General features: G+C 47.1%; 1 protein-coding gene across 1 annotated transcript in view; it reads left to right on the top strand.

The window, feature by feature from the left end:
* The first annotated feature begins 440 nt into the window (after positions 1-440).
* The window catches only part of LOC142557042 (venom serine carboxypeptidase-like), a 61366-nt gene continuing 44353 nt past the window's right edge, over positions 441-17453 (top strand). The window contains exon 1 of the mRNA XM_075668588.1: positions 441-535. Within this exon, the coding sequence (XP_075524703.1) occupies positions 462-535 (74 nt within the window). The 5' untranslated portion in view covers positions 441-461. The remainder of the gene's footprint in view (positions 536-17453) is intronic.

The following is a 17453-nucleotide window of genomic DNA, read 5'->3' as shown; positions in this document are numbered from 1 at the left end:
AAGACCAAAAACAATGAAGACGCCAGCTGTACATAGCAACTATAACCTAATATAAAATACCCAAGGTTGGATAACTACACCAGATGAACCCTTGTCACCTATAAATGGGGAAGTGAGAAGGGAATAGAAGACAAGAAAGATTGGAATTGAGAGAGAAAGGTGAACTCAGGAGAGGAGGACAGGAAAAGGCAATTGCCAATATGCTCTAGGTGAGTGAGTCTGCAGGAGCCTTAAACGTGAAGCAGAGGTCAAAGAGGTGTGTGCTCGGGTATTTACAATCGCAACGCACAAAAAGCCTGTTGACGCAGATGCTCCTGCGTGCGCGCTGCACAGCAGGAGGCATTGACGTAAGCAGATATTTGTTGAGATAATCGGCTTCACCTCAGCATAAAGAAGGCACACCTGTAAACTTGAGCATTAGCGAAAGTCAAGTGGTTGGATACACACTTAAAGCGAATATCATGGCGAAAACAATACTATTGTCATGGCTGATCCTCATTTTGAAAGCGAATGCGTCATCAGGAGACGCTCTTAGGTAAATGTGAAATCATTACTTACATTACCTGCTTAGAAAACATTCTTATTCGCAGTAAGGAAGCCTGTTCACATGTGGGATCGTAATTCTGTCAGATCACATTCCAGCAGCTAAAATCTTTATTGCAATATACATGAACCGCAAACATTAGTTTAAATCGTTTATTATGTACGACATGCATGAGACAGCAATGGCTGTGAGGAGAAAGTTGCGCATTTTTCCCATGATCGCCATCGATAAATTTACCATATAATTGCGCTAGACCGCCTGTGCAATCCTCCACTGTGCGATGGAACAATACCGTCCCTCTGATAGAGACCATAAAATGCACAGATGGCTTTAAACGCGTTACTCCGCTTCTTGAGGACATAGTGAATAACAGGCACTAAGCTTTGTAGCGCGCTGCATCCTGTTTACATTACAATATTTTTACTTACACTAGCTATACTCCGTGATTGCACTGCCTTGTAAAGCCTCTTATTGGTGATTTGAGCCTCCGACATGTACAGGGACGTGAAAGTACGTCAGTGGACATCCCTAAACGTGGCGAAATATCCTTAGGGCTTTTCCCGCTTTTTGGCATTTTGTCGGAAGCCTATTCTTTGTCACGTATTTAATGACGAACAAAACAAAAAAGCAGACTTAGAGGGACACTAAAGCGAAAAAATAAATCCGTTTAGACTAATGAAGCATTGTTTGAGAACCCTGCAGGCAGTCATTTAAAAAAAATAGTTTGATTATTAAATGAGAAAATGAAGGTCCAAGTATCAGTATTTGAATTTTGCGCCGAAACCTAAGCGCCGGTACGTCAGCGTGACGTCAGGGATTCCAAAGTATGTTTTCGCATTTGGGCAGCGTTGGCTGAGTAAAGGTTCCCGAAACTTGCCATGTTTAATATTTGGTTCCTTTAGAACACAATGCAGTCAATCTATACCGCTATATAAAATTAGTAGGCCCTAGAAGATGCCATAAAAATCCATGACGTCACAGCAACCAGGTGCGAGAACTTAAGTAGGCGTCGCCACCGGTATTTCGTTCTTGCGCTTTTTCTGACTTACCAAACTTCTTATCGCTGTAAGAGTGTTGTTTTGGTGTTGTAGAACGGTAATTTACTGATGCAGAAGAAATATTTTTCTTTATTTTAGTGTCCCTTTATAGGCAACTCCCCCGGCTCACAATACGTTTACTGTGACAATGGTTAGTTCTTGGACTACTGCAAATCTGCAATGTTGTTGCAAAACTCACGTGAAACTGAATACAACGATGACAGCACTACGATAACGAAGGTGGCGCTGATATGATGATGACTAGAGATCGGAACTTCAGGCAGTTTGCCTACTTTATTATTACGCATTTACTGCGAGTGTCTGAAGGACTTCTCACCAGACCACATACCAAATTTTGATTCTACGCAGGAAGCTGTAACGTGCCCTCCAAGGAGTGTTCTACCCCAACAATTTTTTCAGATTGTTTCGGTAATAGCAGACATAGAAATGCTTCAAGTGCCGCGAACCCAGCATTTCAGGAGCCGAGCGTCACCGGCAACATAGGCACTCTCTTAAGTCGCCCCTACTAGCCTATTTGAAGCGAAATTCCATCCCTGCTATCTTCCATACCGGAGCAGGAGGATCACTCGACGAATACATCACGCGCTCCGCGTTCCTTTCTTTCTTCTCTATCTCGCGCTTTTGATGAGCAACGAACTACTTGTGATGGTCTCGCGCACTAGCTGTTGCGTTTACGTCGTTTCGTACAGCGGACTATTTTTCGCGCTCTTCAGGAGAACGCCTTATTAGCGGTGATAAATGAGTGGTACAATCACGAGCACTGAAGTAGGGACTAGAGTATGAAAGGGGATAACCTAGAACGCAGTAGAAAATCGGATCATTTCGTTTTCTTCGCGGGCGACTTCACCACGTGGGAACAAGCACACGAAACTAAGGTACATCTTTCTTGCTACGCTGTATGAAGTAAAGTTAAAACATGAGGATATTCGGTTTGGACGTCTTAGTATATTTCTAAGCTTTAATTCATCTATTGAAGCAACAGTACAAACAAATACTTGATGTTGCCTTGAATAATTCTCGAAGCCACGTACCACTGTGAGTCACGTCACAGCACTGATTTGCATCTATGCGCACTTGCGCGATTTGCGGCGCCAACTACGGCTGAGTGCGCGGCGCCCGCGAGGAGAAATGGGAAACGGCGTTTGGATAGAAATTTAAGCTCTTTCCGCAGAGCGTAGGGCCGTAAGACTTAACAGACGCGACCGTAAGCGCGCATTGTACGCACTTCATTTGTAAACAAATAATTGCCGGACCTGCTGAGGGGCCCGTTAAGCTACAAGCACGAACAATGCGCCTAGTGTTCAAACATTTCATTGTTGCTTTGATTAGGTGCCTATAAATGCCTGTGTCAATGTCGGTGCCTATATTGCATTGTCAGAGCCCAAAAATGCTTTTTTTGCGTTTTCTTTAAGACTTATCTTGTTTATATTGGGATCACCCGCTGGGCAAAACGGCTGAAAACAGCCGATTATTACGACAAGCACATAGCCGGTGTAAGGGGCGTTAGCAACGTTGCGGCCGACAAGAGCATGATTGTTAGAAAGGCTCAAACTGTGCAGCGTCACGATACATTTTAAGATATCTTATAGTACTTGTGCATTTCCTTCACGTTTTTTAGCCGACCTCACTGAGCAACTGGTCATGACGTTCATGAAAAATTCGCCACCATCCGCAATGGGCCTGCTGCTTATGGTTAGCTTGGAACTTGAATCGGTGTCAAACAATAATCCCAGGTTTTCGGTACTGAAAGAACTGTGCAATGTTCTGACCGGGGAACATTCTAGCAACGCAACGACATAGCCACTAAGCTTCCCGGGTGGTTTTGACAGCGCTTCGAGGTGCCTAGAGCATAAATGACACTGGCCCTGCTCAGTGGAAGTTGCCATGTTTGTTGCGTCGCTTCAACATGCCACACCCTCGTACAGTTATACCACTGTCAGTGGAGCTGCGTTACCTTTCCGGTACACCACTGTCAGAGTCAGCGGTAGCCTAGTTTAGTGAGGGCGCAGCCCTCACTAAACTAGGCTACCGCTGACTCACTAAAATGAAGTTAACAGGCGCAATTGGTCAGATTGTTGACGCTGACTTGCTTTATGTACCAATATCTCTAGCCGAAAAGGATGGACGCGGCGACCAACAGGTGCTCACTCGGTGTGCAGTCACCGAGGTGTTGTCACAAGGGATAAGCGCATTGTTAACGCCAGAGCAACATGAACTTCTGGAGCGTCCGAAAAGGGGGCTGAATGTAGAAGCGCAGGATTGAGCCACTCTCGAGCAAGTGTTTATCATCACAGATAGGGCGGCGGCAGACTGGCCAGAAGTGGGTCCCTGCAGGGCTCGATGAGAAGACGGAGTAGGATATGATAATTGCTTCACTGTGCCTAGCTGGAAATGAAGTTGTAGGTTCATATGATGTAACGCCTGTGGCTAGCTTAAGGGTAGAACAGAAAAGCGATTCGCTCCATGAAGTTTACTTGCAAGTAGTTGAAGGCACGCACGGAAAGTATGTGCATGATGTATTGCCTTTTCATGAAAAGAAAATTTTTGGTCAAATTCGGAAGAAATTGGTGTTGCGAGAATCCAAAAGGACAGACGATTTAGATCTCGCCACCGACAGACCGAGTGGGGATTCCTTGTCGGAGGAAGAAACGAAGCAAAGACTCAGGAGCCCAATGTTAAGGTGTCAAGCCCCGGAAACAAAAACGTATGTGAGAACTGGGCTCGGCCTTGTAACCAATTACCGGTATCACGCTCCTGAATATTCTAAAATGGTGTGCCTTCTCTCTGACTTGTCCCACCGTGGGATACCCAGGGCGTTCCTTCAGAATGAAGAGGCAGGAAATGCGATTTATGCATTAAAGAATGCGTTAGCATCGCTGCCGCAGGTGGTGGCCCCTGGTCATGGTTGCGATAACCTGTTGAAAAGCGATGCCTCGGAGATACCGGTAGGGACATGCCTTCAGCAGTTCGTAAAGATAGAACAAACACCTGCCGCATTCCTCAGTGATAGGTTGACGGTAGCACATGCAAAGTGGTTAATCATAGATAGTAAGGTGGTTGCGGTCATGGGGACGCTAGGGTAGGTTCGCATCTGGCTATTTGCAACGAGAATAGAGGTGGCCACGGACCACAATCCGCAAGCATTTCAGGCGGGCTTTGTATTCATCAGCCCGAGGTCGCTGCGCTCATCATATGTGCTATAAACTTACAAAATTGATAACGACTGAGCTTTTCTGTGCATAGGCCTGCGTGCATGTGTGCGTGCAGGCTAGTACGCACGTGCTTATTTCGAATGTTCGCAGGTGCTGCGGTCCACAGGCCTCAAGACCGACAACCAAGTATTTTTTATCGTTTACCGCGGATGCATGGTGGACCTTTTAGTAGACGTGTGCCCTTCCTTCATTAATGCATTGGCACTTCATGGTGTGTTGTGTGGTGCATGCCGTTGGCGTGTGTGTGATATGTCAGGCTGACAAGTATCCCCGCGACATTGTTAGTGAGTAGGAGTGGTGTTCAGCATTGTTTGTGCGGGTGACTGCATGTAAAGGTCGGGCGGAGTGGTCAAAAGGGGCGCGTGCCCTGACACCAAGACGGCAGCGGAGAGTTATAGTCATGGTGGGTGGGGGAGCCGTGGTTTACGCTGAGCGCGTAAGCTGGTTTACTGTGAGTCCAGGCTTACGCCAGTCGGTTAGCAGGAGCAATGCCATGGTTCTGAAGTCAACCCCTCGCCGCTGAATCGCACCATGCCGAGACATTCCGCGAATGGGCTAGTTGCCCCAACGGGGCCTGGAGGTGTTTTCTTTGTGGAAGTTTACCTGATGAGGGTGTGAGATAAGAGACTCGTTCCACTGCAAAGGATTTGTGGCAATGGCCTTGACGTATTGCTACTCCCAATAGTGTCACCGTGGATCGCTGTTGTGTGCAAACTGCGCGCACCGCAGTGTCAGAGGACGAACGATGGAGCGAGAAAGATGTTGGGGATGCTTTTAGGTACGTGCAGGGCCATTGGAGGGGGATTGGGTGGAGATTAGGCTCAGATAAAGAAGACCAAAATTGTAACATGATTGTAGCTTTTGACTCGTACTCTGATGTCTATGTAGGTTCCATCCTATCGCTTGCCTATTCTTAGTAGACATACAGTTAAACCCTTGTAATCAACGTCACACCCTTGCCTGCTGTAATGTGACTTCGCGACATCCACAACACCTTCAGGTTTCTCTCAACGACATCAAGGCGAACACCAACCAGTCCACCCCAGGTACGGAAATAATGAGCTCGAAACCCTGCTCAACTCTGGACGAAGAGGTGTTGTGTGTAATACTTCAGTACGCTGATTCTTTTTTGTTCAATCAACACGCACCTCAAGAAAAGAAAATGTTCTATCAGGCGCACACGCGTATCGCAACGCGAGTCGCCCCACAGGGGGTTATGAGTGTTTAGATCCCCAACGACTATGTATGGCAGAGAAAGTTCATTGATTAAGCTTTGAAACTGTTTTTCAAAAAGTTGACAGCAAGTGGGGGGGGGGCACATCGAACTAATTGTGAATAGCTTAAGAAATTGCACAGCTCCGACTGCAACTGCCTCGAGGAAATTTCGGAGTTTTATTTGCTCACTCACAACGCCCTTATCAGATATTAGAGCTAGCCCGCACCGAGGAAGCGAGTGCATCATCGCGGTCTTTGCAGAACGTGGCATATTGCGTTGGAAAGTTGGTATATTTTAATTTTAGATTTGTTTCTTGGCCACATAGCACCTTTAGAGTGAACTTGCCGAGGATTTCTTTAACATCGTCAAGATTGGGAAGAAGTCCTCTCTCGTTCCAGTGTAATATTTGGGTATCCATAATGAGAGCCAGGGTTATCGAGGTTTGCTGTGTGTCTAACAAGAAAAGTTAGGTTACAAGGCCCTTTGGCGGTCCCGTAATGAGGTTTCTCTTTTTTTGGCGCGGTCAATAGATCCTCACCGCCTCTTACGCGCTGGGGACGCCGTTTGACTAGGCGTGACGTCCATCGTCTCCTCCGACGTGTTCGATAACCGCTCTTGTGAGCGATTTGTTTGTCGAGAAGACCTCTTCTCAAGGGATGAGGCCCTTGAGACCACCAGCACGGAGGTTGATGGCCCCTTCTCGGACGGAGGAGCAGCGCCAGCCGGAGCGACCGAGAGTGCGGGTGACGTCAGTACGGGCTCACTGTGTGTGGGCCGGAATGCCGCCGGAGACTATTGAGGCGCTGCCCCCTGACGCGCCACTTCGGCAAAGCTATTCTTTGGCAGGAAGGACACGCGCCTGCCTTTCTCCTTAAAGGGATACTAAAGTTTACCAGAAAGTCAAGTTAAAGTAGTAGAGCAATGTTCTAGAACGTCTAAGGCGTCAATATAATCGCGAACAGAACTTTAGTTACCGAGAAATTGAGGCAAATGCATGACACGATTTGAGACCCTCCAGCGACATTCCGGTACTAGCCCGATGACGAAAGCACTCCTCATAATTTGTGTTACTAAAACTCAACTACTCGTATGAAAAATATAATTTTATTTGATTATAAGACGGAAGAAAATGCTACTTGAGTACGTCTATTTGATTCTAAGAAAAAATAACATTTTGACGTTACCCTTCAGTAGTATGGGTAGTCGAAAGGTTTCGTTTTCGCTCGACTCTGCGCCGCGCACGCTTTGGAGTTTCAGTATCGTTATCGCGTCGTGCTGTGCGGGTTCTGCTGGCTCGCGAAACTTTCATTTGGAACAAGCAGCGAGAATGCCACGTCCATGTGATGTCGTGGGAAGCCCTCGTTGCTTTCCCGCTCCGGAGAGCCGGTGTCGAGGCCGCCGTCGTAGTACGCAACGACGCCGGCAGAGCGAGCCCTCAGCAGCAGGTCGCGCTCGTCAGTGCTCAGATCGCTGAAGTTGAGCCCAGCATCGCGAGCCAATCTGTCGTTGTCAGGGTCCATTGCGACGAGCGTCAAAGTTTGCGTCATAGAATGAAGTACCAGCTTATGGTCGCGCGTTTCTCCTTCCGCTAGCCACCATACTCCCGCTTTCGCTCTGCTGTCGGCTCTGTCTTGGCTCTGTTTCTGGCCGCGCGTTGTCGTTTTGCGCAGAAAGGCCGTAGCACCGTCTGCGGACGCCGTTTCACTCACCGACTGCGCAACGTCACTATGAGACCATGATGTCAGTACTCCTCGATCGGAGGGCGGGCGACTTTAACTGCGCTAGAGGTACGCGGACGCTTCAGAACGCATTTTCTCTGAAAATAAGTCTCTCCTTGGCACGAAACAAGCGTTTCGAGGTTTCTTGGACGGTATTTCAACAGACCACGTTGACTTAATAGCAACCTTTAGTATCCCTTTAAACGAAATATTCTCTCTCATTTTGTTTGCTACTATTTCTCTATCTTTTTTTCCAAATTGGGCAAGACAGGGAGTATGCGGCGTGCAACCTTCACAATTCACACAGTGTGGAGTGTTCTCACATGACTCGGACGAATGTTCATGGTGACTATATTTGGCACACGTTAGTTGGCCTCGGTAGCTCTATGAGCTATGGCCGAAACGTTGACATTTAAAGCATCGGAGGGAATCTGGAATACACGGCCTGAGGCTAATCTTCACATAGCCTGCCTCGATTGTTTGGAGCAGAACACTTCAACCGAATGTAACAATAAGATGTTTAGCCGGCATTTATTTACCATTGCGCCTAATTTTGGTTCGTTTTTCACTGATCACATTAAGGTCACTCCTGCCTTCAAGTAGTTCAGCCTCTGTCAGATCACGGCCGCTCAGGGGAAACAAGGTGCGGCCTGCCGCATGACGCGCCGTCAGTGGGTCAGGGAGTGACAAGCGGAGTTTTCAGTTGCGGCCGCTACTATGGGTGGGGGCGCTGCACATCGGCGCACGTAAGGCGCACGTTTCCAAGGGAGAGCCGGCCGTCCATGCGGTGCATGCGACGGGAAGCAAGCGTTGCGAAGTAGCGTGGTTCCTGTTTCACGCACGTTTTTATTTTATCGTCCAGCCGTTTCGTTACGCGTTTTTAACGTGGAGTTATTAGATGCGTCATGGCATACGCGATGCCAAAGAACTGTTGTGTGCCGCGATGCAAATCCAATGCAGCGAGGAACTCCGACCTTTCTTATCACGAGCTGCCGGCGAAGGAACAACTCCGGGATGTCTGGCTGCGGCATATTTCGCGACAAGGCAATGACAAAGGTACCCAGTGGGTGCCAAACTCCGGGGCCGTCGTTTGTTCGATTCACTTCGAGGAGGACGACTACAAGGAAGCATTAAAACGTAAGTTGCTGCGGTCGACAGCCGTGCCGACTCAATTTCCGCCGTACCCTGTATACATGCTGCCCGCGTCTTCAAAGAAACGCCGACAAGTAGTACGTGTCGCACCTGCCACTGCCATAACTAATGTAGGCGACTCGTTGCAGGAGCTATGTGCAGGATCAGAAAACGAAGCGTTCCGCCACTCTGATGCGGACTTGGGTAAAAATGAAGGCGACGTCGAACACCGCGCAACGCCGCCGCATGCGGAGGAGGTCGCTGGTCCGGAAAACTGCTTGTCCACAGGATGCAGCTTGCAAAGCGGTGTGAAAGCTCAAGAATACCAGACGAGGTTCTGTTTAACAAGCTTTATGGCAAATACCAAGAGGAACGCGCACCGCCTGCAAATGCAAGCTAGCAGACTCAACGAGCGACTACAAAAGCTGCAAAAAAAATGCGACGATGTTCAGGAGGAGCTAAAGCTATAAGAAGGGGACCAGGCGGTGCAGGCTATAACGAAGATAAGAAAAGCAGCAGCGGAGGGCGACAAAACTGCGAGTTTCTCGTTGAACAAGTTGAAAATTTTATTAAGGTCAGACCGACATGGCAAGAGAATACAGTTCGAGAATGTGTGCTGTGGAAGGCAACGTCTTGTAAGGGGTACGAACACGTGAGAGCGAGAAAGAAAATGAAATAAAACAAATTTGCATTTTGTGAGTCATGCGTCATCCTAAACGAAGCACTATTTTTTTTTAAACCTGCGCTCAGAATGAACAAAAACCGTGTTTTGCACGCCAACACCACTCTATATCTTTAGTTCCATATCTGAAGCTGCGCTTCCTTCACGACACAGAAAGCAACTGAAGATACTCGTAAATCCACATCATTGATGAAGTCATCGGTGTAAACACACACGAATAGAGCACTTAAGTGACTCTGAGGTACCTGGCTGTCTTCATTTTTCTCGTACTGTCTTTATTTCAGCTTCGTTTTCCCTTGCCGAATATCGCGCCTGCCACCCTCTCGCGCGCAATCGACACGCAATATCGCGACGCCGTGTCGCATGCTGGCGCGCGTTGCCTAACCCCAAGCAAATAACTGCGTTTTCATGTGTAAGCACTGGAACCACTACACCCTTCCCAAACATAGTTCTCAATCACTGGTGGATCTTCCCGAGCCTCTAAGCTGCGTTTCTCTAACCGCATGCACACCTGTTGTCAATTCAACTGTAGCTCCTCAATCTCTAACCACTTTTCGTTTCTTCTGCCACCGTGCATAGTTATGTAGCCTTTTGAACGACGGTATTTTTTCTATTATTGAGATACTAGTCTGAGGTTCTACCTTCTTCATTACTACCTAACCTGGCCTCCTGAGTCCCCGTGGGGCCCCCTCATTCGCCGATCTGCAGCGCCACCACCGGCGTGGCGGAGAGAACAAGAACTATCGCAATCACCGGCGGAGAGGCGCGTTCGGCAGGCCGCACCTTGTTTCCATTGAGCGGCCGTGGTCAGACTAATCAGCTTACTATCAGATGCGACAACACGACTGGTGTTCGTAGTACGATGTGGGGTCACATTCACTGGAACGTCCCGAAAATAAACAAGTTTCGGCCTCTTTTCATACTGATTCTTATCCCGGAGTTCCAGAAGGAGATCCGCTTGCAAGTTTGAAAACTTGATAGCCTTTGTCTAGAACTTCGGTTGTTGATTTCGAAACTGGGAAAGGATAAATCATTCTCGCTGACTTTGGGCTTTTCTCGAGCTCTACGACGTGAAATTTGTAAAAATTTTCACCACGACGGTCAACAAACCTAAATACTTCGGCACACCCTCCTATGTAAGGGCGATCAGGAAGTGGTGGAAAAGAACTTGCCATAGATAGATGCGGAACTTCGACAGCACCGCCAGCCACCCACCATGGAGCCCAACAAGGGGACGCTGCAGGACCATGAAAAGACACCTCCTGCATGCGCCTGCTGTAGAACACTACTATAACCAAATCTGTTATAACGAAGGTTGGCTACCCCGCACAAGGTTAACCCTTGCTGCCTGGAAAAAGTGGAAGTAAAAGGAAGCCAGGAGAAAGACGAAGATAAGGGAGGAGGAAGTGAAACGGCGACTACCTATTTCCCCCGGATGGGTCAGTCCGGGGGTACAGTCTACGTGAAGCCGAGGCCAAAGAAGTATGATGCAGCCGCCGAGGGGCCATAAAAGTCCAAAACCCGGCAATGGCTCAGGCCCCAGGATCCTCTTTTCCACAGACATTGCAAAGTCGCACACTGTTAGATGCGGGTGCGTCCAACCGCACTGTGTTCGGGTAGGTCTTGTCGCAACACACCAAACGCCTGCTGACGCAGACGCCCATGTGGTCAGAACAAATAAATACTGATAATAATGCTAATAAAGTCGGCTACCGAAGATACAGATATCCTCCCCATTCGCCGCCTCGCAACAGGCACTGTGTTAAAGCTATATTTCCGGGGGACTCCCTTCTTACGTCGAGGACAGTGAATGTCGACATAGGGTTCGCCCAGATATTCCGAAACCATTTCCAGGCCATGAAGAGCGGACACGTGAACGCCTTCGGTACATTGGTGTGCACCCGGTTTGCATAGAACCACAAGATGACCACCTGCCGTGCAGCCACCTTGAAGGGGAAGAACTGCCACGACTCTGATGAGGCCACTTGCAAATACTATCCTCGAATTGCAAATAAGTTAACTTCCCTTAAAGAAATAGTCGAGCAAAAATGAAACCCAAGAGAAGTTGGTCTGATTATGCCGTTTTCAACGGCGCCATCAACTCTCTTCCAAAGAGGCTGCGTCTGCAGTGACAAAAGACTTCAAAGTGCCGCACGCAGCTGAAGTTGTGGGCATGTCAGAGACAAGCGGGCAAGCGCGACTGTTCGGAGATCGTATGCAAAGATTGGCAAAGAGTCGCAGCGTGCTGCCTTAACCCTTATACGCGCTACACGTGCTGATGGTGTCCTCGTTGCAGACAGACATATCATATTTTTACAAGGATCATTATTGGATCTTATCAGCACATATTCAACCAACCGGAACACTACGTTGGTTCAAAGAATTGTTCATGTACCTTTCAATTCCTACTTTTCGCGCCCCTCTATACCTGCCCCGCTTTCCAGGGTAGTAAAGCGGACATTGTTATTTGGTTAACCTACACATCTTTCCTTTTATTTCACTGTTTTTCTTTACACATAACACCTGTATATCAAGTGGCAAACCTTAATATAGCTTCATGTCTCTCAGTTTACCTGAAGAAATGTCCCGTGAGACGTACGCAAATTAAACATTAGGCAGGCCTTTACCTTAAGCTTTATGTCTAAGTACCGTTACGGTTCACTGTGTACGGCAATGGATGGAACGAATGCCAAACGCCTAAGACTCGACGTGCCTAATCGTCAGGCTCGTCAACATGAAAAGAATTGTCCGTCAGGTGTCCCCTCTGCGCCGCGGGTTGACCAGTGTGCTGACCCAACGTGACCTAGGCTCACCCCCTCTACGCCAGTGAGTGGTTTCTCTACGAATTCCTCTGTGCAGGCCGAACAGTGTAGAGATGAAGGTCCTCTACCAGGCAGTAAGAGAGAGTAATGTTGCCCGGATTGTGTAGTCTTACACCCGCGAGACACCACGCGGACATGTTTTCTGCACTTGCACGCAGGAACACGCACGCCGAATGTTTCTGTACATTTTGTCTTGGAGTGCACCCCTGACCCGTAACAATGTATTAGACCGACCGACCGACGGAACACACTTAGAATATACCAAAGGATATGAAGCAAAATTGCGCACGGAACGCGAAATATGCAGGTTGGCGTAGCACTTACACAAAATGCGACTTTAACTCAACAAGTCGTAAAGCAAATTCACTGGGTTCAGTTCGACAGCCATCTGTAGAAAACAACTGGCTCATCACAATATGTTCCTTTTGCAACGGACTGCCGATTTCTCTGCACTCTCGTATAAATGTGTATGTTCAGATTTGGCAACATACTATTGCTACTCGCCGAGGTTGCTTAGTGGCAATGGTGTTAGGCTGCTAAGCACTTTGTCGTGGGATCAAATCCCGGCCAAGGTGGTCGCATTTCTATGTAGGCGAAATGCGAAAACACCTGTGAACTTAGATTGAGGTGCACCTAAGGTGGCCCAAACTTCCGGGGTCTCCCACTACGGCAGATAATTTAAACCCCATAATTTAAAGTTTAACATATTGTTGCTATACAACCGACTCTTAAGATACATGGAGCAATGGAAGACGAAGACGGGCGCAGGGCTTTAACGAATCAGGAATGGGATAGTCAAGAAGAACGGCCATAAACGTATTTTGTTTAAAGATATTACGTAAAAAACCGTCAATTCAATGCACTCCACTAAATGTACATCTTCTAACCCTTGGTGGAGCGCAGAGTGCTCACGCATTTACAGAATAAGGGACGCAGCGTTGCAAAAACTACTCCATAAGCAGTGTTCCCCCAATTGGAGAGACTATAAGTTCGCGGTAGCAACATTGAAAAGAACAGTTGCAAATTCAAAAGACTGATTGTAAGAACTACGACTTTCCTTCAAAGGCCACCAACACAAAAACACTGTCGACTTCTGAAAAATAAAAAGGTCCTTCGGAACGAACAGCTGTCGACTCCGTGACTGTAACAGCCTCCGATGTGGCCAGATTGGCCAAGAGTGGCCATCTCCCTGGCCACTGTTGACCCAGCCTGTCACACCATACTGAGTGGTTCTCACGCAGCAATCAACAACTACATCAAGGGTCGTATATCTCAACAATCGCTCCGTATCTTACAGCAACGCCCGAATTCGTCTGAAAAGCAAATCACCCTAGTCTGGATCCCAGCACACCCCGGCGATGTCCACGCGCACCTCACCAAGCTCAACGAGGTTACACACTCCGCAGCACGAGGACTAGTCAACCGTGCCAGAGACGGTGCAGGTGCACCCGAAGGATGTGACCGTCTTACAAGATACAACGACCTTGTGAAGTCATTTTACCTTGAAAGAAGAACTTTCCCCGCCCCTCACCGCAAGTTAAACAGAGCACAGGCAACCTTCCTTCACCTGTTACAGACCAATACATATCCCCCCCTCACACGCTATCACATTATATACCCCGACATCTACCCAAGCCACACGTGCAAGATCTGTAAAAAACCAATCAGCATCACTCCCCCACATGCTATCGGAGTGTGAACATCAATACCCAGACCTTAATCCCGTGACCCTATCTTCGAGATGGCATGCCGCCCTGCGCAGGTCCCATCTCGACGACCAACTCTGGGCTGCCCACCAGGCCTACGAAGCGGCGAAGAGGCAAGACCTGGACGTCCCATCGTGGGAGGCCTAGGCCCAGCCGACTAAACTACTGGTTCTCATTAAAGTTCACACACACACACTTTCTCTATCAAGTTCTCATAGAAAAGAGGCATTACAATTATGTACGCCTGCCTAAATTTATGCCTTCCTCAATTTGTCGCTGATGATATATTACATCAAGAAGCACGCCCTGCCTTCTCTTCTCATGCGATTTTATATCCTAACAGAGCAAGCACTTCTAAAGATATGTTGTCACGTGGTGGTGACGTTGAAGAACACAGTAGCGATACTGTGAAAGACGAAACTAATTTTTTTGGGCAAACCTGTGCCCACAAAACAGGCTACACTTATAACACAACGATAGCGGTGAACACGGTCGGCGATCGTCGAAAGTCTATCAGCGGGTCAAGCACGTCGGCTTTTGTACAGCAGTCGTCGAATGTTCCAGACTAATCGTTGGGACCCGCGTGCCTTCCACAAAGTTCTAGACCATTCGCGTCACGCGATGAAATCAGATAACACAAGGTTCGACGACAACAGACAGCGGATAGAAGCATCGATAACTTTCCAGACATTTCGGATACATGCAGGCGGGTCCCGTGCTGTGCGACAACATTTGTTAGGCGGCGAAACGTGGTCGCCCGATAAAGATCAGTACACGTGTTAATATGCATCAACACAGAGGAAATCACAATATGTTTTGATTAATGAATCGGCCTATTTTATCAACTATCAATGGTATCACTCATGTTCCTCTTATGTTGTTCTCGTAAGAAAACTACTTGACCCATTGGTCTTCACCGAATCCAGGTGGCATTACTAAATTCCTGTGTTTTAGATCCTAAAATTGAATTTGATGATATTTTGCCAAACAATGCCAAATATTTTTCCTGTCAATATCTCAATAGTATTTTTGAAAATCACCTTGCACGCCTCGATACAAGTACGGTTATAGTAACTGATGCTTCCTTCTGTGAAGTCAGGCGTGAGCACTGTATGACCACATGTGAACTGGTTATTTTCCATTCCGCTACCGGATTTGGCTCCTACCTTTCAAGTGGAATTATCGGCAATTGTCCTAGATTTATGCGAATTACCTTCATCTGGTCATCAGCCGTAATCTTAACTGATTTCCTATATCTCTGTTTCTTACTAACAACATCCAAATTGTCAGATTCATTAAAAACTGTATATTCCCTTCTCCGAACACACTTACGGTTAGTTTGATTAGTTTGGGTGCCAGGTCAGAAATGTCTAGGCTTGAATGAATATGCTGCTGCACTCGCAGTAGCTCCCCATTTTACGAACGTCAGGTTTGATCACAGCGGTGCGACTCAGCAAATGTACCACTGCAGATAACTTCGCGTCATCATCGTTGTCAATGTCTGATTTGCCGCATATCTATTTTGCTTGAAACAATAATTGATGCTGCACTAGAAATATGGAAGTAACGATTACGAGACTATGGTGCCGAGTCCCCCCCACAGGCCTGGAGGTCAATGACGCCTTTCTTTCCTCTTTTCAATGAGAGTGATTCTCTACAGCACTCCTCTTTGACATGTCCCTGTTTCATCATTCCACGGAATATATTTTTAGCAGAACCTTTCCAAAAGCTTGGCTTGAACTTGAATCTTCCTCTACGTCTTCCTTTTGCGGCTACCGAACTATGTAACAGCCAGAGAAACGTTTGTAGAGTTCTCTGCATCTTTCTGTGCGAGAAAACAAATGCATGCCAGAATTCTTTCTAATACATATTATGCTACCAAAAGCTTTTATGTAATAGATGGATAATTGATTATTCATACCTGTCACATTAGACACTTTAAATCCCATTTTCACGATACTTCTCTCATTTCACCCCAATTTATTGAAAGAAAGTGATACCAGTTATTTTTTTCAACACCCGATTCATGGCCGATTCTCCAGAGCGGGTTGCGCCATCTCATTAGGGGACAACAACAAGAGATGATTTGCATTTTGGACTCTGGCCGCGCTGCTCTTGTGAATACGTTCTAATTAGTTCCTTTGAGTCTCTCCGCATGTAATAATATTTAAGTAAGGGACCACTACTGATGCCGCTTACTTCCAGTTCAGCATGGTCCATGAGAGATTGCTGCGAAGCGCACGACTGCAAGTTAAGCAACTCGGAACGGATTAGGTGAAAATAACGTGCAAGAAAAAAATACAAGGGCATAAGTAAAGAATGACAAGGAAGTTCTTCAATGCATCATTTAAAATAAAATTCTGTAACTAACCTGTGCTCACAATAAGGACACTGTAACTGTAAATAATTATAGTGTATAAACCAATTATTTGGCGCCAATATGCGATATTTGAAATGGGCGCATGAAGAAACCTTGGGCAAAAAGGTCTTACCATGCTGTCTGGTGTGTTCTGCAGCCCACTGAATGGATCAGTGTAGTGACAATTCAATTGAATCGTTTAGTGACTATTCCGTTTCTTCATTCTTATTCATGTTTCTTCATTCTGGGTCCTTTCCTTCAAAAGCTAACTGTCATATTTAGGCCCCGGTCGTTGTTTCCGATAGGTTAGGTAGACATTTGCAGGAAGAAACATTTCTTGCGGCTAAATCTCGGTCTACGAGAAGCTGAAAATCGACTCCACACCGTCAGTAGAGGTGGAGCTGAACAAGCTCCAAGCTGACGGTTTAAAACAACGACTTGACTAAAAAAACCATCTAACTGCGGCATATATCTCGAAATTACTCGGCGCTGGGGCTCTATGGGCTTCCCGTGCAAACGCCACGTGAGAGAGAGAAACAGAAGAAAGGGGAAAGGCAGGGAGGTTAACCAGATGGGTAGATCCGCTTTGCTACCCTACGCTGACGAGAGAGGGGAAGGTGAGGTAAAGTGATAACGAAGTAGAGATAAAGAAAAAAAGGAGCACATACAAGCAATCAGAGCGAAAAACGGTCTCAATATGCAATTACCACACAGCACTTGCAGCCCTATAAACATCTGTTCATGCTACAGCCGCTTGTCCAATTCTGTTGCCCTTAAAAAGTGCAACAGTTCTCTCGGCGCCCTCCGCTGCGATAGTTTGTGATTTCGGCATCCTAAAATAAGTTCCTCTGTTAGAGCTCTTTGGTCGAATCGCGCTATCGTGATTCCGAGCGATTGTCTCTGTAAATTGCAGCGAGGACAGTCACAGAGAAGGCGTTGAAGAGTGTCCTCGCTACAACAATCATCCCACGAGGCGTCGTCGGCCCATCCGATTCGGTATGCAAA

Source organism: Dermacentor variabilis, chromosome 9 (assembly GCF_050947875.1).
Source record: "Dermacentor variabilis isolate Ectoservices chromosome 9, ASM5094787v1, whole genome shotgun sequence".
Lineage (NCBI taxonomy): Eukaryota > Metazoa > Arthropoda > Arachnida > Ixodida > Ixodidae > Dermacentor > Dermacentor variabilis.
This window is presented reverse-complemented; position numbering and strand designations above follow the sequence as displayed.